Genomic DNA, 26,671 nt, shown 5'->3' on the forward strand with positions numbered 1-26,671 from the left:
GCCACTGAGCTTTCCCTTCCCACCCCGCACAACTACAGAGCTCACTTCTCACCTTCCCAGTACCATTTCTAAAGCCTCTTCTATTATGCAGCTCCACTTTGCACCCATTTTCACCTTCGTCCTGTGCCCATGCCATCCCCCTCATTTTGTGCAACCCCTCCTAGCACACAAACTGCCTCCATGGTAACCTCCTGCATCTCCCTTCTCTCACGCATTGCAACTACTAAGCACCCTATTCTTGACCCTTTCATGCCGCTGCTTTCATCTTCAACCCCATTCCAATGTTTCCAAATCCCTCCTTTTTGACAACCTCCTTTGCACCCCCGTTTTCCCCTTTACTCCCCCCCCCGTGCTCCTCCTAGCTTTTCTCAATTCTCCCTTGCACATAGTAAAGGTAAAGGGACCCCTGACCATTAGGTCCAGTCGTGAGTTGCGGCACTCATCTCGCTTTATTGGCCAAGGGAGCTGGTGTTTGTCCGCAGACAGCTTCCAGGTCATGTGGCCAGCATGACTAAGCCGCTTCTGGCGAACCAGAGCAGCGCACAGAAACACTGTTTACCTTCCTGCTGGAGTGATACCTATTTATCTACTTGCACTTTGACGTGCTTTCGAACTGCTAGGTTGGCAGGAGCAGGGACCGAGCAATGGGAGCTCACCCTGTCACGGGGATTCGAACTGCCGACCTTCTGATCGGCAAGTCCTAGGCTCTGTGGTTTAACCCACAGCGCCACCCGCGTCCCCCCTTCCACATAGGTCAACCCTATTTCCATGCCTTATCACCTCTCCTATTGTGCAGTCTCTTTTGCATACACACGGACACCTTTATCACCTTTGCCCCCCTTTTCCTACCTTCTCCTTCATCCTTTTTGCAACTTTTCCTTGCACACAGGCCATCACCCATTTCCATGCCCCCTCCTATTCTACAGAGCCCATGCTGATACATACTAATTTTTCTTTAAGATGAATAGAACATTATGAGCAAGTTAGAGAAGGCTAAGTTCGGCTGACGGTGAATGTTGTACATATATTGGTGTTTGCTTGTTTGCTTCTAAATTACTATATTGAAACTGGAACATCATGCTGAAGAGAACAAATAGTTTCAGGAGTGAAATATATTATGGAAATGTAGTACTCTGGACTGTTTGAGGGCTTTGCATCCTTTATCTCTTTCATATGAAGCAGCTGAGGAATAGAAGAAGGAGAAGTTCCAAACAGGCAATTTATTCCCTTTTAGTCCACCTCCCTTCTCACTGTTTTCAAATGATGGCAGAAGTTTAAAAAAGAATTAAGAAGCTATTTAATCACCCCCCTCTTTTAGGTTGCTTGAGCTCAAACCTGCTCAGATATTAGAGATGACAGCAGCCTTGTTTGTTTAGACTGGCTTTTAGTGCCCAGTGATAAGGATAGAGTCCATCTTCTGCATATGTGGAAAATCCAGGTAGTTGTCTCAGCTTCAGCCCCCTCCTTTTATTAAAGGGGTGGTGGTGGCCTACTTTACAGAGTTATGGGAAGGATAACTTGAATATAGCTCTTCGTAAGCACCGTGCATTTAATCCTGCTTACATCTTGCAGAGTCCATGTAAAAATTGGCATTAGTTTTGAGGAATTCACAGCCAAAGCAAGAACTGTTCAGTAGGAAGGCTTATTTAGGAAATCAGAACCAAAATAGGGATATAAAAAGAAACAGGAAATAGAATTCTAACCCACACTTAAAACCTAACCCATTGACTTCAACACCAGAAGTCACAAACCAGAGCATACTACTTGTTCATACAATAAAAGACCATGGGTTAAATCCAGCCTTGCAACTCAGAGTAGAAGAGCTTCTGTTCAGAGAAGAAACTGGGATCCAGTGGAGGAAGGAGATGGGGTGGTAATTTTTGCTGATTTTCCCTTCAGTTCCAGCATTGCCTCCCAGACTGTTCCACTGAGTTTTATTCTAGAGGAACAAGGAGCTGTAAGGGAAAGGAGGGATTGATGAAAATTGCTGCCCATCCCTTTACCAATGCTAATGGAACTAAGTCATGCTCCAATCTATCATCATCATCATCAGGAGGAGGAGGAGGAAATCAAAGAGAATAGATAACAAGAAACAATGGTTTGTTTTAACCATGGTTTGTGCAACAAATCATGAGTTGTTTTACAGACTAGCAAACAAGCCAAGGCTTATTTCACAAAAGCTTGGTTTATTTCCCAGCTTCTCTAGCCTTATGTCTTTGTAGCTTAGCAAGCATATGTGGCAAACAAATCATGGTTAAGCAAAGCTATTATCAACTTGGTGAGTATCCACTCAACTTGGATAATACATGTGTTAGTCTTAAAAGATTAGAAGGGTCAAGATGGCAAACCTTTTAAATGACTTTGCTCTTCAAGAGAGCTGCATTTTAGAGTCATTGCGACTACAAAATCATCATCATCATCATCATCTGCCCATTTGACTGGGTTGCCCCCAGCCACTCTGGGCAGCTCCCAACAAATATTAAAAACACAATCAAACATAAAAAAAATTCCCTATACATGGCTGCCTTCAGATGTCTTCTAAAAGTCAGATAGTTGTTCATTTCCTTGACATCTGATGGGAGGGCGTTCCACAGGATGGGTGCCACTACAGAGAAGGCCCTCTACTTGGTTCCCTATAACCTCACTTCTCACAGTGAGGGAACTCCAAGAAGGCCCTTGGAGCTGCACCTCAGTGTCCGGGCTGAACTATGTGGGTAGAGACACTCCTTCAAGTATACAGGGCTGAGGCTGTTTAGGGCTTTAAAGGTCAGTGCCAACACTATGAATTTTAGGAATTCATAAGAATTTATTTGTTTTAGAAGCAAACCATCAAAAATGAGGTGCAGACGAACCATTTTTTGGAACATTTTATGCTTTTGGTAGACTGCTGACTGTGTGTTGGGGGCTTTTGCAACAACTGTATAATTACACAAGAGAGAGCAAAGACCTCTGTATAGTGAAACAAGGAAGTCAGACTTCTGCCTTTCTTCACCACCTCAAAATTTTAAAACAGCAGATAGAAAGTGTTTTGATTATTCTGCAACTGTAACATGATTTTCCAGTGGACCAAATGTGGCTTTAGGCAGAATTTTCTTTGATCATATAGCTTGCTTTGAATTCAGTGCATGGATAATTGAAAACTGAGAGTTATAAATTCTGCAACATGGTGCGCCAATGAGGAACTGACTTAAATCTACCAGAGGGTTTCATGCTTGAGCCATCTCTGCAGGGGCTGGCAACATCTAAAAGTAAATTAAAAAAAAAAAAAAAGACTGCCCGAAGAGTATTAGGTTTATGGCTGTAAAAATACGCCTATGGTGTGCTGTAGGACACTGAGATCATTGCTGTTCTTTAGCACAACAACAACAACATTTCAGTTTGGCTTCTAAAACCTGCTCTATGACACCATCTGGAGGGGAAAAATAAGAATAGCTCACACAACCCTATGTACAATAGGCCAACCTTCTGCATCACTAGAAAAATATCATATATCATCCTTCTCTAACTTGGCATCCTCCCAGCTGTTTTGGACTACAGTCTTCATCTGTGCTGGCTGGGGTTGATGGGAGTTGCAGTCTAAGAGATCTGGAAGATACCAGATTGGGGAAGCCTGCCATATATGAACACCCACAGTTGTATCTAAACAGGTGTATTTACATCCTGTACTATGCCCATAAATAAAAGTAGCTTATTTATATAGTGTGCACATGTGGTTGGGGGGGGGAGTAAATTGGGTGCTAGATAAATGCTATTAAAAAGCAGGTGGGGGAGAAGCAGATCCTCTTAATTCCTCCCTTTATCTTCTTCTTTCTGCATCATGGAGATTGAAGAGTAGGAAAACAAAGCTAGAACAGAAAACACAGTAAAATCAGATAGCAAGGATCTGAATATATCAGGCACTTCTTCTTATGAGGCCTTGCACAAATTACTGTCTTGTAGCCTAGTTTTATAGCACTTATGCAAGAATGATGATATACCGTAGCCTTGAGTGCTTGGAACAGGGTGAGAAATACCTAAATACAATTCTTTACCTGCTTTGACAGTGCCAAATGCCAGTAAATATAACAGTGATTTCTCAGGCAGTGTGGAATTCTCCTGGTGTATATACCATTCAGCCACAACCCAGGATTCTTTGCATGATGCAGCTCCGGGGTAGATGGGAGCTTGTAAGAGAAGCCAATGAATTCATACACTTCCACTGTCACTTTGGAGGAAACTAAAAATAAGTCTTTTATCAATCTGCTAGAAAGCAACAGATGATGGCTTGGCAATTGTGAGCCATATGCCTCTCCGAGCCTTCCATTCCATGTTGGAAGTGAATTAGCAATACAGTATAGCACTCTCTAAAGAATAAACTGGTGTAGGCTACTTTTCCTTACTTAATGACCATTAAAAAAAAGAAAAGAAAATTAATATGGCTGAGGTAAAATAAGCTTTTTAGATAGTCGTACTTTGTTTTGCCAAAAAGGACGCAGGGCAATGCGCCGCTCTGCACACACGTACGGAGCGGTTTGCTCTTCTGTGCATGCGTCATTTAGCACTTCTGCACATGTGGGAGCAGCAAACCCGGAAGTAACCCGTTTTCCGGTACTTCCAGGTTTGCTGCGAATGTTCACTGGAATAGATGCTAGACAAGGCAGATGTTCATGGAGGTATTACTGTACTAGGCTGCTTCAGACATAGTTATATTGGCTTACTAAACTGTGCTTTACTAACCCAGGGACAGGAAGGGTGTCCATATGTTGCCACATCCTGTTCCCCTCACATATGGGCTTTGGCATTGAACATTGTTTGCATATAAACCATAATTTACCACCGTACTCAGACCTGAAAACTTTGGTTTAAATGATCCACAATCTCAAACCAAAGCTGGCACACAAAGGAAGAGATAAAACAGTGTGCCCGCATGGCAGATTACCTTGGTTTCACAAACTGGAGTTTATCAAGTGGCAATCGTTACTTCTTAGCTGGCCCACTTTGTATTATCTAATTAAAATTGCCATTGGTTCTTTTTTCAGGGAACCATACTGTGCTTTACACATCTGTAAGGGATATTTAAGAATTTTCACATACAGTGGTGCCCCGCAAGACGAATGCCTCGCAAGACGGAAAACCCGCTAGACGAAAGGGTTTTCCGTTTTGGAGGTGCTTCGCAAAACGAATTTGCTATGGGCTTGCTTTGCAAGACGAAAATGTCTTGCGAGTTCCTGCGGGGTTTTTTCCCTCCCCCCCCCCTTTTCCCAAGCCTCTAAGCCGCTTAACAGCTGATCCGCTAAGCCGCTTATTAGCTGATCCGCTAAGCCCGCTAAGTCGCTAATAGCGCTAATCCGCTAATGGGCTTGCTTCGCAAGACGAAAAAAAAACGCAAGACGAAGAGACTCGCGGAACGGATTCTTTTCATCTTGCGAGGCACCACTGTAATAAGAATAGCTTCAGGCACAACTTCCCCCCAAGCCAAGTGCTTAGAAAGGCATCTGGAATACAACTTATTATTCACGATGATTTTTGTCCAAGATAGCCATCATTATCTGCTTTGAAACTGTTGTTTTGTTAGAATTTATGAAGTGTTCTTTTTCTACAGCAAGACTCAAACACTGAAAATTAGGAAAGACAAAACGTAATTTCTTTCTTTATTGGTGCAATTCTTGACCTACCCCACTGGCTGCATTTAGAAGCAACTAGATTTGTCATTTCATCCGAATGTAGGATTTACTAACGATGGTCAGTTTTTTTAATCCAATTTCAACCGTGTGTTAAAACTGACATTAGTGAAAAATCATAATCCCGAGTCTGGATGAAAAGACAAGCTGAGTTTAAAGGAAACAGACTAAACACTGCTAAAAGTCTTCCTTCTTGGCTTGGGGAGAACAGCAATTCACAGCTTCCTTCTGCTTGTTTGTGTAGAACTGTATTTTACGCATTAGCATTTTTTAAAAAATGCCCATGGAGAACTTGATGCAAGAAAGAGTACTGTGCTGGAAATTGCTCTCCAGCCATTTAACTACATGTAAGTTGCAAGGCATAAGCACCATATGTCTACAAAATTTCTAGGTAATAGTTCTGAACAGGAAGTGAAAAAACGTGTGTCTGGAAATATGTGCTTTTAATAATGTCATTGATGGTTTGTGTTTCTTAAATCACTATGTTTTTGACAAGATATGTTGTTTAACGTTCCTTCTATTATTTTTTCCTTTTTCTTCTTTTTTTGGTGTAGACATTTTTTCTTTTCCCCCTTTATAATAGAATATTGTGTCTCATTATATGTAACTTTTAATGTGCAAATAAAAATTAGAATCATAGAATCATAGAATCATAGAGTTGGAAGAGACCACAAGGGCCATCGAGTCCAACCCCCTGCCAAGCAGGAAACACCATCAGAGCACTCCTGACATATGGTTGTCAAGCCTCTGCTTAAAGACCTCCAAAGAAGGAGACTCCACCACACTCCTTGGCAGCAAATTCCACTGTCAAACAGCTCTCTTTAAATTAAAAAAAAGGAAAAAAAATGTGTGTCAGCTTCTTAATGATAATCCAGTGAGCTTTGCTTTCTGAGGAGTCAGGACATGCTGCCACTGGGTTTTCAAGCTTATTTTTGACTGGATTTCTCTCGTCCTTTCCATGGTCTTAGCTTTCAGCCGCCACCCCCCCCCTCCATTGTTCACACTTAAGCAGTTTGAGAACTTTGACCTTTCTGTCTTACATGTCCGGCCCAAGGCATTTTGGCACCCGAGGCAAATCACAAAATGGTGCCCCTCTCCCTGCCAGAAGAGAAGAGATGAGTGAAGTTCTACCTGAGAAACAAAGGGGGGGGGGAATAAAGATCTACATTTGGCTCTTCTGCCCCTATAGATTCTGCAGCATAAGGCGGCCTCCACACCTTGCCTCATGGGTGGGCCAGTCCTGTCATCTTCAAATGTTTAGCTCCGATGCCGTCTCCTTGATGACTGGGCACTACCCTTTCTAAACACTGAAAGCATTCAACCACATGAAAAATCACACCTAGTTTAAATGCAAACAGCATTTGCTATCTTCCATCCCTTCTGCCATAGCATTTTATTATTTGTTTAATATGTGTATTTTAAATTGCTTTTATTTTTATCTATGCCATTTTAAACTGATTGATATTAATGCTGTATTCTTTGTTTTAGATTTTATGATTTATGTGGAAATTGTTTTCCATTTGGTTGTGTACTTTTGGATGTGTTTTATTTATTGCTTATGACTTTTGTTATGTTGGTAATTATGTAAATCTTGTCATGTTGTAAGAAGTCTTGAGCAACTGTTTTAACTATGGAAAGGCGAAATACAAATAAAATGATGATGATGATGATAATTTTGCCAGGGATGAAAGTTCGGGGAAAAGAAAACTCCTGTGCAGGGTGGTTCATTACTCAAAACAGCACATCCACACAAATCCAATGGGATGACTAGTTATAGACACATGCTTTAAATTATCAATTTGTATTATTTAGAAATACAATTATTTACATATTTGATGTTGCTGATACAATTTTCACTTTGGAAAAAATATAATTTACAGTTTTATTTTACAGCAGAAACTAAAATTTTGGTTATGTAAAAACAGCCAATGTGGCAAGATAGCAAAGAATTTAGCATTATTTTCAGTTGGGAGCTGCTTATCCAACACAATGAAACTGATTTCAGCCTAAAAATGTGATCAACCCCCCCACTACCATCAATGACAATGCTCACATTTAAATAGTTTTGGACTGCAATATAGTAGGCCAATCCTAAATATGTTTAACTTTATCCCAAGGAAGTCACACCAAGTTTTTTTTTTGGGGGGGGGGGCTCACTCCCTGTAAAGTAATGGAATTGCAGTTTGTTTTTTGTCACTTGTCCCGCTCTGATGCATGTTGAACACATCGGAAAACAGCACATGCTCAAGTACAATTTGAATTGAATACCTTTGCCCTCTTCTTCTCCACCACTTTAATTGCACTTTAAATGTAGTATCTAACATTGCAGGTTTAAGACCTTTGTGCATTTTCTCCTTAGTCAGTTTCTTACACTTACATGTTTTAGGAAGGTGTATCAATTTACACTGAGATCTATCTGCTCTATGAACTGCTCCCAAATGTTACTTTCTGGTGTACATAGAATTGTAGAGTTGGAAGGGACCCCGAGGGTCATCTAGTCCAACCCTCTGCTATGCATGATATAATAAAAACCTCCGCTTCCAAATATTTGTGGCATAGAGTCTTACATCCAAAAGAATGGTGGTAGGCATAGTAGATCTGGATGGACTCCACCCTTATAGTCCAGTTGACATTTTATTCTGGATTACTTTAATTTATTATTGCAACCAGGTAAAGTAAATGAATGCAGGCAAATCAAAGGAGATCTGCCTACAGCTCATGGCTCTTCTCAAACCAGAAACCTACTTTTCATAAAGATGCCCAACCTGTGCAAGGCCCAGATTTCACGGCACTTTGTGTTTAGCACCAATTTTCAAATAACTCGCAGAAGCATTTCTTGAGATGTCTTCCATTATCCCAGTTTTGAATGCCCAGTGTTTTCTGTATCACTGTTGTTTCGCAGGGCCGCTGTATTCAGTGTTTTGCTTTAACTTTTCTTCTTGCATCTTTATGTTTCTTCCGACAATCCTGAAAATATTCCAAGTTCGTTATTCTAAGTTAACATTTTAAATATTGTCAGTTTCACCAACTAGCCTGCTCCATAACAGACAGGGAGAGACAACTGTTTGTAAAGTATTAGTAGGAATTATGAAAGTTTATTCTGTCCCTCGTTAAATTAGGATAGGCATCCACCACAGCTATATCAGAACCTCTGTTTAAACTGCACTAAGATAGCTTTCTGGATCCATTGTAATGAGGGGTTCTAGAAGGCTTTTGTGACCATGATTATTCTGACAGATGTATATTGGTGTAGCAGTGGCCAAGTACCTGGCAAGCTGGATCTGGAGCCTAGGGGCCCTAGTTTGCCCCTGAAACCCTTTCCACTAGCCCTCGAGCTTTGTCTGAAGCCCTGCCCTTCTTGTGCAATTGGACTTTCCCTCCCTTTCTTCCCCTTGCTTGCCCCTGTACTGCCGCCCTCTCAAATCTACTCCATGGGTTCCCCCCAAATATCTGTAGCACATTTTTGGGAGGCGGGGGGGGGAGAGGGAGAGGAACTTCCCTCTCTGCTTGCACAAATCATTAGATTCAACCCGCCATCCCTTTTAATTATAACCGTGAATATAGTACAGATATACAATGAACTAGGGCATGGCTGGGAAGCCTACAGCCCTCCAAGTATTAGCACACTACAACTCCCATAATGCCTGCCCATTAGTTCTGTTGTTTGGGACTGATAGGTGTTTGCCACCAACAACAGGGACAGGTTCCCTGCCCCTGAATGAATTGGTCATAGTTCAACTGCATATTTTAGTTGAGTACAGTTAATGTGAACTGCATGACCAAGCTTGTGAAAATAACTTTACAAAAATGGGTGCAAGAGTCTTGTTATTTCCACAAGTATCTCTAAATCAGACCAATAATCTCTTCAGTCAACATACCTCAAGTAATGTCTGGCGCCGACTTTCCCAATCACCTCTGTCTTCATCAAGGTTAGAAGATTTACAGAACAGCTTTGGACCCTCTACAAAAGGCACAAAGAAGAACTCCAGTATTTTCTTTTAAATTATCTTGCATTCAGCAGGCGTACGAAGGGAGGAAGTTATCACTGTGAGACAGTGATCCCAACTCCTGAGATGAAATGCTTGATGGCTTTGATAGCTGAAGCCATGATAGTGTTTACTACCTCACATGCTGCTGTGGCCTATTTTCCCCCCTCCCACTCCACTGCCTGCTACGTTAAGCATGAATTACATACTTGTAAAGGACAAAAGGTTATCTGTGCTGTCCACAGCCTGAGAAAATCACATGCTGTTCTCAGCCATATGGCGTTCCCAAAACTGAGCTTGTTCTTTAAAAACCATGTTGTCAGCAACAAAACATACTAAAAACACCAGGGAGGAGAGATGGCAATCTAACACCATCCTGTTTGGGGAGGGGGGAATGGCAACTCCTGCCCAAGCTAAAGCATATTGTTTTAAAATCACATCTTATGAGTTCAGTGCTAATCAAGCTAACTTTCACTGCCAACTAACGTACATTTTAATGTTCTTTGACAGGCATGTGAAAAGCAGCTTTAAAAAAAATCAGAAGTTTAGAAGAGCATAAACAAGGAAAAACCATGTGCATGGAAAGCATGACAGAACAATATAATTTTACGGTAGTTTTGCTGGTTACTGAACTATCCAGCTGCCCTAAACGCTCTTCACCACCCCAGCCTCCAATAGCTCCTCCTTTTCTTCCAGGCCTTCTCTGAGCACCTTCCCACAGTAGCATCTGAGGCAAGCCTTTTCCAAGGGAAGGACTGGTGGGAGCAAGGTGTGTTGGGAGCAGCTGTTTGAAGGGGCCATGCATGAGTTCAGACAGTGCTCGCTACACTCTCTTGCTGGCTGTTCCTGAGGGAAAGGCACTGGCTCCCTTCCATCAATGGTGTCAAACCCACCCTCAGCCTTTCCCAGGGGAAAGACTGGCACAGATGGGAGTGTACTAGCTTGGCTACTACTGGGCCCAGTGCTATCTAAGCCTGCCCCACCTGCCAGCCTTTCTTGTTCCGTTGTAGGAAAGGCTGCCTTTGGCAAGGGGTGCTGGTTTGGCCTGGTGTGTCTATGATGCTCCTGCAGGTTCTACCAAATCACTTCCGGCCTCCCTCCCAATTCTTCAAATATGGGAGGAGGCCTGGTCCCTCCTCACACTTGCCATTGTGAGCACAATGAGTCTAATTCTCAAAGCCTGACCATTCACAGTGTAAGGTAAAGGCTCACAGGCTGCTCCACTGAAATAAATTAAAAAGATATATTAAAAACTTGAGTTGCATCTCCTCCTCAGTTGACTGTATTAAGGGTGCACCTGCTGCTGAACCCCCAATTCTGCCCCCCTGCCCTTTTTCCTGTTCATACCCAATAACATGACACTTTATCTTGAAATAAAGTTCAAAATATGGGCAGCAGAAAGGAAGATGACATCATAATAAATATGAACCTTAATGAACAGAAAATGGGGAAAGAGAAACTCTTTGGGTATGCAAGTGACAACCCAAAGGAGGATCTCAGACAGTATTAGCAAAGACCATCTTGAGATTTATGGCCTAACACTTTAACATCTACCCTGACACAATGGGCACCGATTCCAAGTTAAAGACAAAATATGAGTCCTCGGGAACTTCAGATTGTTAAATAGACCTCAAGGCTGTGGAAAATAGGTCTGCATGCCAACCATGAAGTTTCTTGTTTCCTGTTCTTTATTTGGTTCAGTAAAGGGTCTAAGGGGGGGGGGGGGACTGACAGCTAAGCATGTATTTGTTACCAGTCTGTTTTCCTTTTCCTTTGTACCTACCTTTTAATCTATCATCATCTCGGGAGAAGAAGAAAAATCTAATATTAGACTGTGGCAGAACTGGAGACCTAAAAAATGAACAAGAACATTATTAGTCCCCAAAAGGAACACATGAATAGTACATTCAACTTGAGGAACAAGTATACATTCTTAAAAGCATCATGCAACATTTTTAAACCTTGCCCTGCCCTCCTTTCCTGAACAGTGAGATGTTTCAAGAAGGGTCTGCATATGGCACAAAGGGATGTGGTGGAAGGGGCAAACAACCACAGTTTAGACAGGGGTTGAGAAGCTTGGCTGTGAGTGGTCTAAGGAATGTCTGATATTTGGGGCCCATATAGCCCCAATATAGTTTTAGGGATTCTCAATAAATATCATTTGTAAGGACCACCTACATTTCTTCCACATCTTCTCTTTCACCTTCTTCGGTCTCATCATCTTCTGAACTACTGTCCTGAAAACGTGGATCTTCTTGCCATGCGACCCTGGAAGCCTTTATTGTTTCAATTACATAGGGTTCTGCAAAACAGACACAAGAAAGAATAGAGGATGGCAGCTTATGAAGAAAGCAGTCCAACATAGAAACTTCCACCTGAAAGAAATCATTCCCAAGCTATCCCACCCTTTCCCTGCAATATGCAGAGGAGTCATGCTCAGAATGCTGACCAACACGAGAGTTGCAAATACACATATGGGATTGTGGGCAGCAGAAGCTATCTTAGTCTCTACGGATGTATTTTAGTGGACTTACAGTGTATCACCCCACAGGTTAAGGATACCCAACAATCCAATTTTGGACCAAAAATTAATTTGCGGTTATCTCATAGGTATCTACACATTTATTTATTTTTGAAGAAAATCTGAGTTGTGAGAGCACATGGCACCAGGCAATTTGGCGTGGAATGACCCACAATGGAACACAGGGATGGGTACAGTCTCTTGGCTATGCTATGCTCAGACAGCTACGGGCTCTAGAGGTAATCACTAGCTCCTTGCGTTATGCCTAGAAAGAAACAGGTAGCTCAAGCAGATGCTGCAATACTAGTGTAATAAGCTCCTAATGATTCATCCCCATCAAAAAGATGAGTCACAGTGTTTGGAATGAGCTCAAATCCCTAAGCTGCCATAAATGGAAGCCTTGGATCAGGCATCCCCAAACTCGGCCCTCCAGCTGTTTTGGGACTACAACTCCCATCATCCCTAGCTAACAGGACCAGTGGTCAGGGATGATGAGAATTGTAGACCCAAAACAGCTGCAGGGCTGAGTTTGGGGGTGCCTGCCTTGGATGAAGTGCTCCATGGTTGTCAGCTCTCAAAAGTTATGAGGCCGTGAAAATGAGCTAAGTAACACTCTGCTTGCATGCTGAAGTTGCAGCCTTAGAACAGGCATTAGTACCTTCTTTCACTGGCGGCCTCTCCTCTTCAGCACCAAAAAAGGAAAATTTGAAACCACTGGTTTCCTCTTCTCTGTCGGTTCCAGTGCTGAATCCTAACGTCTCTGCCTCAGCTGGAGTTGCTTCTCCCACATCCTCATGTTTATCCCAAGGTATTTGTTCTGTTTTCTCATCACACTTTGTAGATCCAAGTATCTCTTTCAAATCCACAGCGACATCATAAAATATTTCTTTAGACACCTCGGGCAGTTTCTGAGCTTCCTCCTTCTGCTTCTTCCTTTTAGCTTTACTGTAGGAATTAAGTGTGAGTGCATTTTAGTGTCTCATATTTTACAGATTAATAATACACAGGTGATTCATATATTGTCAAGAGCCTACGGTGGGGTAAACAGGAATGTAGCATTTTTCTCAGCCCATTTACTTTGGAACGTTCAGTGTGCGAAAGCCCTTAGTCTGGTACTACTGCTTCACTAACTTTGGCTGTGTTTTCATATAGCAAGGGACTTGACATAAGTCATGCCCCATCTTTAGAAGCACCACATTGTTCCATTTCAGCATTTGATGGCTGGCCAGTCATGGTTTTTTATATATATCACTGTCACTCTCTAAGATCTAAAACAGGAGTCTGATGTTTCTGCAAGGCCTGGTTCACTAGCAAGTGACAGCTCTGAAATCACAGCTAGTCTATCCTGTGCCTTCTGTAAAGTTAGGTGAGTCCTTTTCTCCTGTTCCAGTTACTCATATAATAAAGCAAAGAGAACAAAGCTCATGAAGTTCCTATAGCAGAGGATTTGAAGTGTCACATCAGGAAAGTGTTGAGAAGGAAAGCCTTAGGTGCTAAGTGGAAGACAAACAGATTCCTAGCAATGAGCAGTTGGTGGAATAAATTACCTTTCTTTCTCAGTGTTTTCTGGCTTCCTTTCAAATACAGCATGGTCTTCCCTTGTAGGGTCATAGCGCAGGGTGTTCATATCTCTATAAAAGAAAACAACTAAGTAAATCAAGATGTCACGAGCAAAGTTTAAAATTCCTCCAATGGCGCCAAGATTCCATTCTATGAAAATATTTATTTATAAATGTTTTTGTTGCTAAAACTAGATCTTGCTTGTTTTACTGTACAACGATCTATGGCAGTTCTAGCAGAGATGAATTGGATATATGCCAAAATATGCTCTTACATGCACTGCTTGAGAGTCCTGCATAGTATACTTGGGGCATTCACTTAGGACTAAAGTATGTCTCCTCTTTTCTAAAAGTACATGTGCATAAATCTATGATCCTATGGGGGGGGGGGAATAGAGAGGAATCCTTCAGACCATCATTTAGCTGTTTTTCTAAGATCAGCCGAAGGCTAAACACAAAGCTGTAATGGTTTGATGCTGACTTATTTATCTTCCCTGTAATGTCACCTCAGGAAATTTTTCATGCTATGATTTATGATGTAATTTTGGCTGAAAATGCCAAAATGGACTTTGACTATATGAAGAATTCCGAGGCCTCAGTCTGGTGTATCAAAGGCCTCTCTATCTGCAGGTTCTCTCTCTCCGAGAGCAAGTGCCCACAGAGCTGTGGAGACTGACCTGAATTCTCCAAAAATATCTAGTGACTCTTTGGAAAATGTGTGAGAGGAAAAGGTACAGGTGTGCTTGTGTGAGTTCCACCTTTAAATATATTCTCTTCCCCTCCTTTTGCAGACTTCTTTGTACACTTGGGGCTTGTTTTCACTTTTCATTGTTTCCTTCTGTTATTTGTTCCTGTATTTCTGACCTCCTTCATTTTCTTATTCTTTTGACTCCCAACATTCCTTCTTCCTGCCCCCTTCCGAACTTGCTTCTGATCACTCTCCTCCTTTCTATTTCCCTTCAACCCCAATTCTTGATTTGATTGCTCCAATCCAAAAGGATTTGGCACCAGTTTACAACCAAGTGGAATACAGGCAGACTTTTAGCTTATATTCCTGAAACAAAAATGATATGTACTTTTAACCTTCATAAAAATAGCAGTATTCTTAGATACAGCTGTTTAGAAGCTCTGTTGCAATGACTGTGAACTCCTGCTATTCTACTATTTCTGTAATGCATAATGGTACACAGAAAATGGTATCACTTAAAAAGCCATGAGATTATCAGCCTTTAGATGCCAGGATAAGACATTTTTGTTTACTCAGGCCTTGAGTTAATTGTCTTCTATGATCATCCTTTAGTGAGGTGGGTAAGACTTGTTAATTTGTTGCTGAATGAGAATTTTATACATTTTGTATTCATTGTTTCAATTTTTTGTTTTAAATTGCTTTTATGTGTAGTATTTTATCTTGCTTAGTCACTGTCTCCTTGATCCTTGCCCATCCTGGCTGATAAAAGCGAGCTGGGAAGGGCTGGGCGATGGGCTCTGCGGGGTGGTGAATGCTTCCCTCTGTGAGGGAGCCTTCCCAGACCCGCTGAAAGAGGCGGTCATTTTGGACTCACAGCTGTCCATGGAGGCACAGGTTAATTCTGTGTCCAGGGCAGCTGTCTACCAGCTCCACCTGGTACGCAGGCTAAGACCCTACCTGCCCGCAGACTGTCTTGCCAGAGTGGTTCATGCTCTGGTTATCTCCCACTTGGACTACTGCAACGCGCTCTACATGGGGCTACCTTTGAAGGTGACCCGGAAACTGCAATTAATCCAGAATGCGGCAGCTAGACTGGTGACTGGGAGTGGCCGCCGGGACCATATAACACCGGTTCTGAGAGATCTGCATTGGCTCCCAGTACGTTTCCGAGCACAATTCAAAGTGTTGGTACTGACCTTTAAAGCCCTAAACGGCCTCGGTCCTGTATACCTGAAGGAGCATCTCCACCCCCATCGTTCAGCCCAGACACTGAGATCCAGCGCCGAGGGCCTTCTGGCGGTTCCCTCATTGCGAGAAGTAAGGTTACAGGGAACCAGACAGACGGCCTTCTTGGTAGTGGCGCCTGCCCTGTGGAACACCCTCCCAGCAGATGTCAAGGCAATAAACAACTATTTTACTTTTAAAAGACAACTGAAGGCAGCCCTCTTTAGGGAAATTTTTAATGTCTGATGCTGTACTGTTTTTAATATTCAGTTGGAAGCCGCCCAGAGTGGCTGGGGAAACCCAGCCAGATGGGCGGGGTATAAATAATAAATTATTATTATTATTATTATTATTATTATTATTATTATTATTATTATTATTATTATAATATACTTTTATTGTATATAACAACTGATAAAATTAATAATAATAACCTCAAAGATGACTACAAAACATTAACAAATAGGAGAAATCTGTGTTATTTTAGTGAGTTAATGTTAAAATCACATTCCATGGGGGGGGGAGAGCCACTCTTTAGCAGCAGAAAGCAGTAGTTCTATTCTAAGCTTCCTTCACTTCGCTTCCTTATACAGAAAGCTTCCTACAAACAGAAAACCATCTTAGGCTGAAAGGTTCTACTCAGGCCTTGGTCTGCTGTGATAGCCCTCTGCATTCAGGGAGTTATTAATGTGGGAGAACCATCAGCAGTGTAAAAAGATGTAGTACATCCCAACACTTCATTCTCCTGTATGTGTAGAACAAGCCTTAGTTTATCTGATAAAAGAAATACCCATACTTGAATTTCTTGGCATTTGCTGTCTGCTTGCGAGGTTTCGAAAGTTCTGCACCAATATTCAGAAGATTTTTCAAGATGTCAAGATTTCTCTTTTTTTCTAAAGTGAGTTCCTCCTCTTCATCTATTTCCACTTTTGATTCATCTAAGTGAAGAAAAAGTAATAACAATTAAAGGAGCCTTAATTGCCAGCACCACCAAATGATACTGGTTGAATTCAAACATCACACCAAACCATGGCTTGTTTGTTTTTAACATCCGAACCTATGCAGCGGGCTGCCAAATAGTGTGATAATAAATGGTGTGAAACTGTCATGCAATCTAGTTTAACCTAGCTGTCTGAATTAACAAATCACTGACAAACCAATGTTATGGCCCAGCCTCAAGAGACTGTTGTTACATCATGGCAATCCATGATCTTATGATAGCCTTAAAAAATTGCCTTGCCTCTTCCAAATGTGTAGATGTAGATCTACTGATATTCTGTCAGACGTGGCAAGTTTCCAAAGGATTGCAGGTGGCAGTGAAGACTATTCCTATACAATTGTAGTATATTCCTTTTCCCTTTTTCCATATCACTATGGCCACAGAAACAGTATTTGTTAACTGCCTTTTAAAGCATTTAAGGTGAGCAGTAGTAAAGAAGGAACAATAAATATAACAAGGTTACAGCATATAAAATTGTTTTAATGAAGTTTTCTCTAGAGCAATCAATAGGAAGGCACCTAACCTTCTTGTTCACTGTCACTTTCAAGGAAGCGAGCATCCATACGAAATCTTTCATCTGTTCCAAATCGTGACTGTAAATACATAAGCTGAAACAACAGAAACAGAAAGTTGGTATTCCTTCTTCCTGGTTTATAGCAGATGTTCATTCTACCTTCAATAATTGCAATGTGGTTATAATGAAGACTGTTATTCTGTGTACACACACACACACACACACCTGGCTTGTATTAACACTAAGCCATATTATGACTTAGCAGGAATAAGCAAGTGCTCTGGTGCACATTTTTTAAAACTGTGGTTTCTTCACTTCTCCCTCTTACCTACTACTGCTGCGCTATGGGGAACTAAGCTGCAGTTTGGCTTAGTGTTACATCCAAAACAGGGCTTGTGGTTTGTCTCCCCCCCAAAACCACCGGTGGTAAAGCAAGAACAAATCAGCTTAAGATTTGAAGCAAGCCTGAGTTTGCATGCAACACTAAACCAAACCATAGCTTATCTCTCAGCAGCAGAACCAGAGGAAGAACGAAGTGGAAAGATTTTCTAAACATGCACCGCACTGTTTGCTTGTCCATGCTAAGCCAAAAGTTTGGGCTTCGTGTTATGTGCAAGCTAAACGAAGCATTTATAAGCATCCTGTTACAGCAGAGATGAGGCAGATTAGCAGACATGAAGGAACAGAAATGCCATTTATTGTCAGAGACATATTAGAATGTCAGGAAAATATTGCTATTTCTTAGGATATAAGGTCATGAAAAGAACAATATTTATACCTATAAAGGGTTGATTGGAAGCCCTCTGTAAACATTCGCGTTTTGGAACTGTTTTGGAAAATGCTTAGGATAAAGTTCAGTTATAGGAATATATGAGGAAGCTGAAAGAAAAATGTATTACGTAGATTTACTAACCTTCTCTCCAGCTTTACCCTCAAACTGAGGTTTGATTTTGAATCTGTCATCTTCTTCATCTGTTGTTTCCGATTCATCATCACTGCTCTCAAACAACTTTCCAGAGGTTTTAGTAGCAAATTCCTTGGGCAGAGTAACAAATACAGGATCTTAATCAGTTAATTCTAAAAAAAATTCCTACAGTTTTAGCAAGTGTTCCACTGGTTTATCCAGGGGTGAATGGGAAGAAACTACAATGGCAAATAAGCCATTGTGTGCCTTCCCCAACTCAGATTTTGCCCCCTGCCACCCTTTACCCATTCCAATTCAAATGAATGGAGGACACTCTATTACATTAAAAGAGCCAGGTAGAAAGCCTCTGCTTCCAAGCCCTTGGATTGATTCAGAAAACTTAGTGATGTCTTCTGATTTCCCCCCTGAAAAACTCCTGTAATTTGAGTTATTCCAAGGCGAGCTGTAGAAAGTTTGTCTATTCCTACTCAGGATAGTGGAAAGTGTCAGACATTTTACCATGTCTGTTTATTTGGGTCCAATATCTAGGTTACCTGTACTTAAGAATTTATTGTTGTTGCTCTAGATGTGTATCTCAGAAAAATTCAATAAATTTTGTCTGGGACGGGGGTGAAAGTAGTGGAAGCATTCATTTTTCTAAAACAAAAACAAAAACCCAGACATGTGTATGCTTATTTTTCTCTCCATAGTCGGCTATGCAAAATGCATGTTTAGAATTTTATAGCTATCACTATGAATACAGCTGAATTTTGTAGTCCTCTCACTTTTCCCAGCAGCTGTCCTGAAGACCCTCCTTGCGTGCTCTCTTGTACTTCATCTTTATTTTCAGCTTCATCGTCTGAATCAAATACTATGTGCTTCTGTTTATTTGCTGGCTGAGTTTCCTACAAAACCAGAGAGTGAATAATTATGAAGATGAAACATTAGCAGTACACAAAATATTCAACAGGGGAACAAAACAAAAACTTCCATATATCTAGAGCAGTTGGACATGGAGCCAACCAGAGTGGTGGTAATAATAATAATAATAATAATAATAATAATAATAATAATAAAATTTTATTTATCCCCACCCTTCCCGGTTCAGAAAACTGGGCTCAGGGCAGCTAACAACAAATTTAAAACACTTAATTGTAATACAACATAGAAGCAGCATAAAATACAGTATAAAAACATGAATAACAATAAAATTCAAAGTTCAAAAATCATTTGGGGGAAATCCATCCAATAAGCATTAGACAGTCCCCAGGGCTAGCTGGCTGAATTAATCCTACTTCGGCCAGTGAGGAGGCCAGGGGAGAATTAGCTGTGGGGTCTCACAGCAGGTGGTCTTCATAAAAAGGGAGGGGGAGGGAAGAGAAGGGGAAGAAAAGATCAGGTGGAATTCAAATTCAAATTAAAGGCCAGGCAGAATAGCTCTGTCTTACAGGCCCGACGGAAGGAGGTTAGATCCTGCAGGGCCCTAGTCTCATGGGACAGAGCATTCCACCAGGTCGGAGCCATCAGTGAAAAGGCCCTGGCCCTGGTGGAGGATTCTCTGACTTCTTTAGGGCTCGGTGACTCTGGACTTAATCAGCCACTTCAGATTAAGTACAGAGTCACCAGGCCCCGCGGAGGACCTTAAGGTCCATGAATAATCATAATTTAGAGGTCCCGGGCCCTAAGGAATTTGTAAGGTCGCGAATTTAAGTCGCACTTTAACTTTTCATGGTTGGAATTTGGGGGAAAAGTGAGGTTTATATTCAGCCCAATACGGTACTCTTCCTTTCTCATTTATATTTTTCTTTACAGGGTTTTCTCTGCAAGGTTTTTCTTTACTGGGTTTCAAAATGAAGAAATAACTCAGAAGGTCCACAACTGAGTGTGTGTTACAGTATTTTCGGGGGGGGGGGGGGAATTATCCTTTACACTTGGATAGTAAACACTTTCTGTCTGTATTTTCTCAAATGGGTCCTTTATTTTCTGCCCGCTGATTGCCCTTCATTTTTGCGTTAATTTCTCCGAAAGACCACACTACCAAATCTTTTTATACCATGGGTCAATATTTACATTCTGCAGTGTCTTCCAGTTTCGAGCTACCACTGCTCACACAGATGAGTAAATGACTTAACAGCTCTATATGAATATGATCTAAATTTCAATCCAAAATCATTAACAAGTCAGAGAGGGCTGTATCCATTGATCAGTGATCTCACTGACCTCCTGGAATATCAGTTTCCAAAACACTTATACCTACTGACCATGCCACAGCATCTTCAACATATAGGGGAAAGATTATGGTTTATCATGGATAAATTTCTTGGTGTCAAATACCATTGATGCATTTTCTTCAATGGCAGCTCCCTAGTAGTGGCAGATGTTGTTTCATATTATTATTTACTAATATTATTTCTTTGTGTTTTTCTAAGGCATAATTATTAAATTGTGAAATTCAAGGTTTTATGACCACCTGCAGGAATCATTTTTTCAACCACTACCCCGCTTCCCATGTTCCACCCCAATAATACCATAATTTCTCCCATCATAATCAAAATATAAACATCAAAACTACCAGACTGGTTAACGCTCCCTGAATAAGTTTCTTCTGTAGTTCTCGTTCTTTTTGCCTCTCCTGTAGAGCAGTCAACCTTTTTTCATTATCCTGCAGCTGTTTTTCCTTTTTATCAGACATGCTTGTAGCTTTGGCAGAATCCAGGACGGGCTCTTCACCTCTCATGTTCTTACAGTGTGCAAAACTGGAACCTTTAATGCTCGCCTCTATCTTTGTTTCCTTGCAAAGAGATTTCAGATTTTTTGAGTTCTTTCTTTCAGACAGAACACTCACACCACTGCTTTCTACCTCACTACTTTTTGCACTGAGTTTACTGTAGTCAGAATCTTCCCCTGATTTTAGAATACAAGCTCCCCTGAGAGAGTCCGTGCTATTTTCTTTTAACGGTTTGCAGTTAAGTTTTTTGCTTGCAGAGCTGGAGCGCTGAGAAACACTTTTGGGAGCTTCCAGATCAACAAGGCCGGAAGAGGTCTGGTTTTCTTGACTGTCCTGTGTGCCCAACTCACCCTTAGTCAGCTCTCGACTTAATGACCCTATTCCTCTGAAAGGCGGAACTTTCAAATTCAACTTCTTTCTCTTCGGATTCTCTTCATCAGAACTTCCTCCTTCTAAAATGGCAGAAATGATCTCTTCAGGAGAAATGCCCTTTTTCCGGGTGGTGATCTCTTTGGATTTCTTTGCAATATTGCCGGTACTGTTAACTGGAAATTCAGTACTTTTACACGGAGCGCCATTTTGGTTACTTGCTGTATCTTTATCTATAGTCCGGGTATTTTCACTGGCTAATCTTTCTAATTCTTCTAATGTAAGATCTAGCCGGTAACATCCCTGCATCATGGTTTCGTAATCTTCATCCCCTTCAGACTCACTTGTGTCAAGATATGAATCGGAACTTTCACTGTCCCCAGCCTTGCACTTATTACTGATGCTGTTCTGTTGAGCAGCAGCCTTAGAATCTGGTGCTTTCTTAGGCTTTACTCTCCCCACGCTTTTCGGTTTATCCAATATTAAACCACTTGAGTCAGACGATCCGGAATTTGTAGCATGCATCTTAGGCTTGCCATCCTTTCCCTGCGTGACTGCCTTAGATTCCTTTGGAGCTTCCTTCTTCTCATTATTTGGTGTTCTAGTCACAGCTATAATTTCATCAGTGTCAGCCGAATCATAACCAGATTGATTGTCAGTGGTGCTCAGCACTCCATTACACCCGGTGTGTGCTTGCTTAGCATCTTGTGCTTTCTGTAAGGACCAATGAGTGCGATATTTCAGCTCGAAATCCTCTCTGACAACTTCCATATTTTCTTCCTGTTCAGCATCAGGATTATCTTGACGCACTTCTCTCTCCCTTTCTATTATGGCTCGAATTTCTTCTTCAGAATCAATATCACTTTCAGACGGACGGTTTCTATTCCTGCAAGGTGTTGAAGCAGTTCCAAGCTTCTGATGCGCTGAGTGCTCTTTACTTTGCTTTTTGGTCTTGGGTGTGCGGTTTTGAACTAGTTTGCCTGGGGCCATGCTTGTTGTTTTTGATGAAAACTGACCATATGAATGCAATTCTGTCCGGCTCACACTGTCCCCATCCTGCCCTCTCATTTTCTTTTTAGGTGGCTCATATGCAGGAAAGTGCCCTTGCCGTTTCTTGCTCATGCTGTCATCGCCTTCCTCCAAATGCCACGTGAGCTTGGAAATAGGAACCATCTCAGTAAGGTCTTGATCCAGTTTTTTAAGATTGTGACAATATTTGGAGGGGTCATATTTTATGGTGTAATTGCCTGAATTAAGGAAAAACAAATCACTCTCTTGCACCAATTATAGATAGGTTTGCAACACTATCTGGAAGGAAAGAAAATGCTTATTAATGTGCCACTATGATTTAAGAATGCCTGGGAACAAACATATTAGAAAGAGTGCACATATGCTACATGTTGTCCAACTTAGTTCGGAAAATGTTTATAAAAAGTGTTTGTCACATTCTTAAAACTATTCATTACCGTTGCTATGGATTAAATATTTCAATGGATTGTTCTTGTTTGGCTTCTTTTATTCTAGGCAAGAAGATATATGGCACAATTGGATTATCACATTGTAGACAGTGTTAATAACCGGGTAATGATAACCTGCTTCCATTTATAATTATTATAATAATTTATTATTTATACCCCACCCATCTGGGTGAGTTTCCCCAGCCAGTCTGGGCAGCTCCCAATCGAGTGTTAAAAACATTACAGAATTAAATATTGAAAACTTCCCTAAACAGGGCTGTCTTCAGATGTCTTTTAAAAACAGGATAGCTGTTTATTTCCCTGACATCTGATCAGAGGGCGTTCCACAGGGCAGGCGCCACTACCGAGAAGGCCCTGTAAGATCTACCCAGCCTTTAGGAAAGGATATCTTGCTTCTGTGTTGACCTTTAAGATGGAGGATTGGTAAAACTCTGCCAAATTTGCCAACAACCCAGTCCTATTAAAGAAAAAGAAAATACACCATTATTTTTGGGGGGAAATAAATACAATTACAAAGCAGCATTTAAATAAAATGGTAAACAGCTGTCTAGGCTTGGGGAAGCCCTCCAGATGTTGCAGTCCATGAACGTCTGGAGGGCACCATGTTGGTTATCCCTAGCTAGGCATTCAAATTTTATGTCTGCCACTGAATTCACCATACCTTGTGATCTGGTACTTCTGTTCCTGGTACTGCTTTCATGTGAAAATCTGTAAATCCAGATTTCTTCATAGATTCTAAGACATCTGTCATGCCATTTTTGCCTGGTTTTTCCTTCTTTATACTTGCCTCTTGACGCTCTCGTGCCAGTCTACATGGTAGCATGCAATTACAGTTTTCCAGATTAAAAGAAAAGAGAACACAGATCTTGTAAACTTTCAAGATGGTTGCTTCTACTTACAGACACTGTAAACGTCCTAATAGTTTCAGTTCATTGCAAATTCCTCCCTCCACACAAATGAAAGATGACATTGTACATTACAGTGCATCCCCAATACCAATCAATCACATCCACTAGGAAAAACAATATGTATTCAATGCATTGTTCATTTCTGTTGTGAGAGTAAGATTCACTTATATAATGAAGGATTACTGAAAATCATTTGATGCCTCATCCAACATTTTCAGTGAAAGCTGTTTGTAAAATACAAAATATTACCTGTGCAAAAAGCTCTCTTTGGCCAATTCTATTTGTAGCGTCCCACCTTTCCATTTTGTCTTATTTAAAGCAGATACACCTTTATGAAAAGAAATAGAAACAGAATTATTAACTCATCCAATATGCTAAGCAATTCTCCTCAACAAACTTCTAAAGCAGGGGTGGGGAACCAGGCATTGTTGGACTACAACTCACATCAGCTCCACCCACCCTGAACAATAGGGATGATAGCAATTGTGTGGTCCATCAATATCTAGAGGGCCAAAGCACCACTACCCTCATTTTAAAGTATTTGTTTCATTATTTCATTTCTGTCCCACCCTTCCTCCCAAAGGAGCCCAGGGCAGAACTCATCTCAAGTACCACTGATCAAGGAAACATGCAAGAGCCAATGTGCTCTAGTGCAGCCTCCCCCAGCCTGGAGCCCTCCAAATGTGTTGGACCACAACTCCCATCAACCCTGACCACTGCCTGTACTGGCTAGCGCTGGTAGAAGTTGGAGTCCAACAACATCAGGAGGGATCCAGGCTGGTCTAGTAGAGTCAAGGTGAATATGGGAAATGAGAAACATAGGTTGAAGCACTATCCAGCCACATTGGCAAGATTCTTGTGCCTGAATGATGGGAAATAATGGAAGGATAGCTTGATAGCCAAGGTTGGAGAAGTTCTAGAGGAGTCAGGTGACAGAGGAAAAACTTGAACGCTTGGCGACTGATACTGATAGAAAGAGAACAAATCAGTAAGAAATTCAGTGCAACTATGATCATAAGGATAGACAAATGCCACAAAGGATAGGTGTCTATGAATAAGATGTGTAATTGTTTTTATTCAAAGGTTTGTTTCAAAGCACTCCAATAGTAGCTACCTGCGGGACGATAGTAGAGTTTACCAGTATTACAAGGATACAACAAGTACTTGCATTTTTACAAGTGGTTTGCCAAAAAATTAAGCAAAACACATTGATTATAGGTGAGTTAAGAGTTAAAATAGTTGTGAATTTCAACACTTCTGCTAGCCACAGATTTCAGTGTCATAAGCTGGTTTGGCTTCTGGCATCTGGCAGACACTTAAAACACAGAACATTGCACTGCCAAAAAATACACCTATAGGTGATGTACTTACATTTTTTAAGTTCTTTTTCTGAAAGGGTGATGTTGATATAGGCAAATGTCTTTGTAGGGTTCCCTGTTGAAGAATGAAACTATGTTTACCCCAAAAAGGCACAATTAAAAAACTGCAGCATAAGGGCTGTTATTGCAGATCAGTTGTGACTTTACAGAGTTTAAACATATTACCTTTTTCATCTTTCCGGGTCACAATTTCTGTCTCTGTCACATTTCCAAACTTGCCAAATCTTTCCTGCAGTTCAGTTTCAGAAATTGTATGGCCAAGTCCACCAACATATAGTCTCTTTATAACTGGTGCTTCCTCCATATTCAGAAATTCAGCAAACGTCCTTGTCTACCATGGGTCTTTTCCGTTTTAACTTTTCTGTAAAATAGCAGGTGTTTAACAATAGGAAAGTATATTTTTTAAAGATGAAATTAATTAAGGAGAGAACAGCCAGACCAAGGATAGGAAATAAACCACCTTCAGTGCTGTTTTGTTCAGTTTGTGGACTCTATTTTCATTGGTGTTGTAGTTTTAGCCCACGGCTGAAAAAGGTTGCTGACCCCTGGCGTAGAAGTTTAAAATCCCGACTGGAAGCCACTGAGTCTGCTTTGAAGTGGCTTCCCCTCAAAGGGATACACTTCTGATTTTATAAGGGTAACACACAACTCATTCTAATGTTTTGATCTATTTAGCACCGGTTTTCTCTTGCACTGGACGAGTGGATCGAAGAAAGGATATTCCAACTAAACATCAGGAACAACTTTCTGACAGTAAGAGCTGTTCGGCAGTGGAACAGACTCCCTCCTAAAGAGGTGGGCTCTCCTTCCTTGGGGATTTTCAAGCAGAGTTTGGATGACCACCTGTCATGGATACTTTAGCTGAGATTCCTCCATTGCAGGGGGTTGGAAGAGATGACCCTCGGGGTCCCTACCAACCCCACAATTCTAGGATTCTCCCTGAGCTACTTTTCCTCCCCTACAGCCACCAGGCTCTGAGTGGGAATCAAGACCAGTGAAAAAAGGGGATCTAAAGAGATCCGCTGCCTTTCCCCCACGCCCAGGACAAACAATTCCGACTGAGAAGGAAGAGGCTTCAGGGCTCACCCGCGGAGAACCTGCAACTTCGGGGTCCGCACTGGGACGTCACAGTCCCTCTCCCCCCGCCGCCACCCAGCGCTACTCACAGCGTGGTCTCCGCGGGGTGCTCCTTGCTCACCTTTCCTCCTCGATCCACTTCCGCCGTGCGCTCCACAGCGTCACGTTCCGCGTCGCTACTAAAACACATTGCGTCCACTCTCCCCGACAGAAGTGGTAGAAAAACAAATTCCTGGGAAGCTGGGTTGCGGCAAACGACTCCCGCGTAGCTGTGATAAAAGGGAACCGTGCCTGTCTCCTCTCTCCCCGGCCAGATAGAGAGGCTTACATGGCCACCCTCTAGCAGCCTTTCTCAACCTGTGGGTCCCCAGATGTTATTGAACTACAACTCCCATCACTCCTAGCTAGCAAGGCCAGAGCTCAGGGATGATGGGAGTTGTAATCCAACAACATCTGGGGACCCACAGGTTGAGAACTGCTGCCTGAGCTCTTCGTGACGACCCTGCAGTCGGTGTTGTTTTTCCCGGGGTGGCAGAGGGGAGTAAGCATGAAAATACGCTTGCCACGGCTCTGAAATGTATAGCCCAGGGTTATTAAGTGCAGTTCTGACCATGTCTTCTCAGAGGTAGGCGCCCAATGAATTCAATGGGGCTTAATCGGCTCAGGTCCGCTCTTG

The 26,671-nt window shown here is 41.7% G+C and overlaps 1 protein-coding gene and 1 long non-coding RNA gene across 5 annotated transcripts; both read right to left on the minus strand.

The window, feature by feature from the left end:
- Nucleotides 1-1,201: 1,201 nt before the first annotated feature.
- On the minus strand, nt 1,202-5,066 carry LOC310672306. The gene is made up of 2 exons (XR_014508512.1): nt 4,032-5,066; nt 1,202-1,955 (listed from the first exon to the last, which is right to left on the minus strand). It is a non-coding gene; the product is annotated as an uncharacterized lncRNA (long non-coding RNA).
- Nucleotides 5,067-7,442: 2,376 nt separating this feature from the next.
- On the minus strand, nt 7,443-26,660 carry NOL8 (nucleolar protein 8). Of its 4 annotated transcripts, none has more exons than XM_083429104.1 (17): nt 26,117-26,660; nt 25,084-25,279; nt 24,911-24,973; nt 23,789-23,867; nt 23,293-23,440; nt 23,025-23,088; nt 20,629-22,400; nt 18,842-18,961; nt 18,066-18,188; nt 17,162-17,246; nt 16,435-16,576; nt 13,715-13,798; nt 12,826-13,112; nt 11,825-11,948; nt 11,430-11,497; nt 9,539-9,621; nt 7,443-8,627 (listed from the first exon to the last, which is right to left on the minus strand). In XM_083429104.1, exons 2-17 carry the CDS (start codon nt 25,220-25,222, stop codon nt 8,574-8,576), a joined length of 3,435 nt encoding a protein of 1,144 aa, XP_083285230.1. In that variant the 5' UTR covers nt 25,223-25,279; nt 26,117-26,660; the 3' UTR covers nt 7,443-8,573. The 4 variants fall into 4 exon arrangements, with proteins under 4 accessions (XP_083285230.1, XP_083285231.1, XP_083285229.1 ...); XM_083429105.1 differs by having other exon boundaries at nt 26,085-26,660; XM_083429103.1 differs by having other exon boundaries at nt 26,005-26,132.
- Between the last annotated feature and the right edge of the window lie 11 nt (nt 26,661-26,671).

Source organism: Podarcis tiliguerta, assembly GCF_965153285.1.
Source record: "Podarcis tiliguerta genome assembly, chromosome: 2".
Taxonomy (NCBI): Eukaryota; Metazoa; Chordata; class Lepidosauria; order Squamata; family Lacertidae; genus Podarcis; species Podarcis tiliguerta.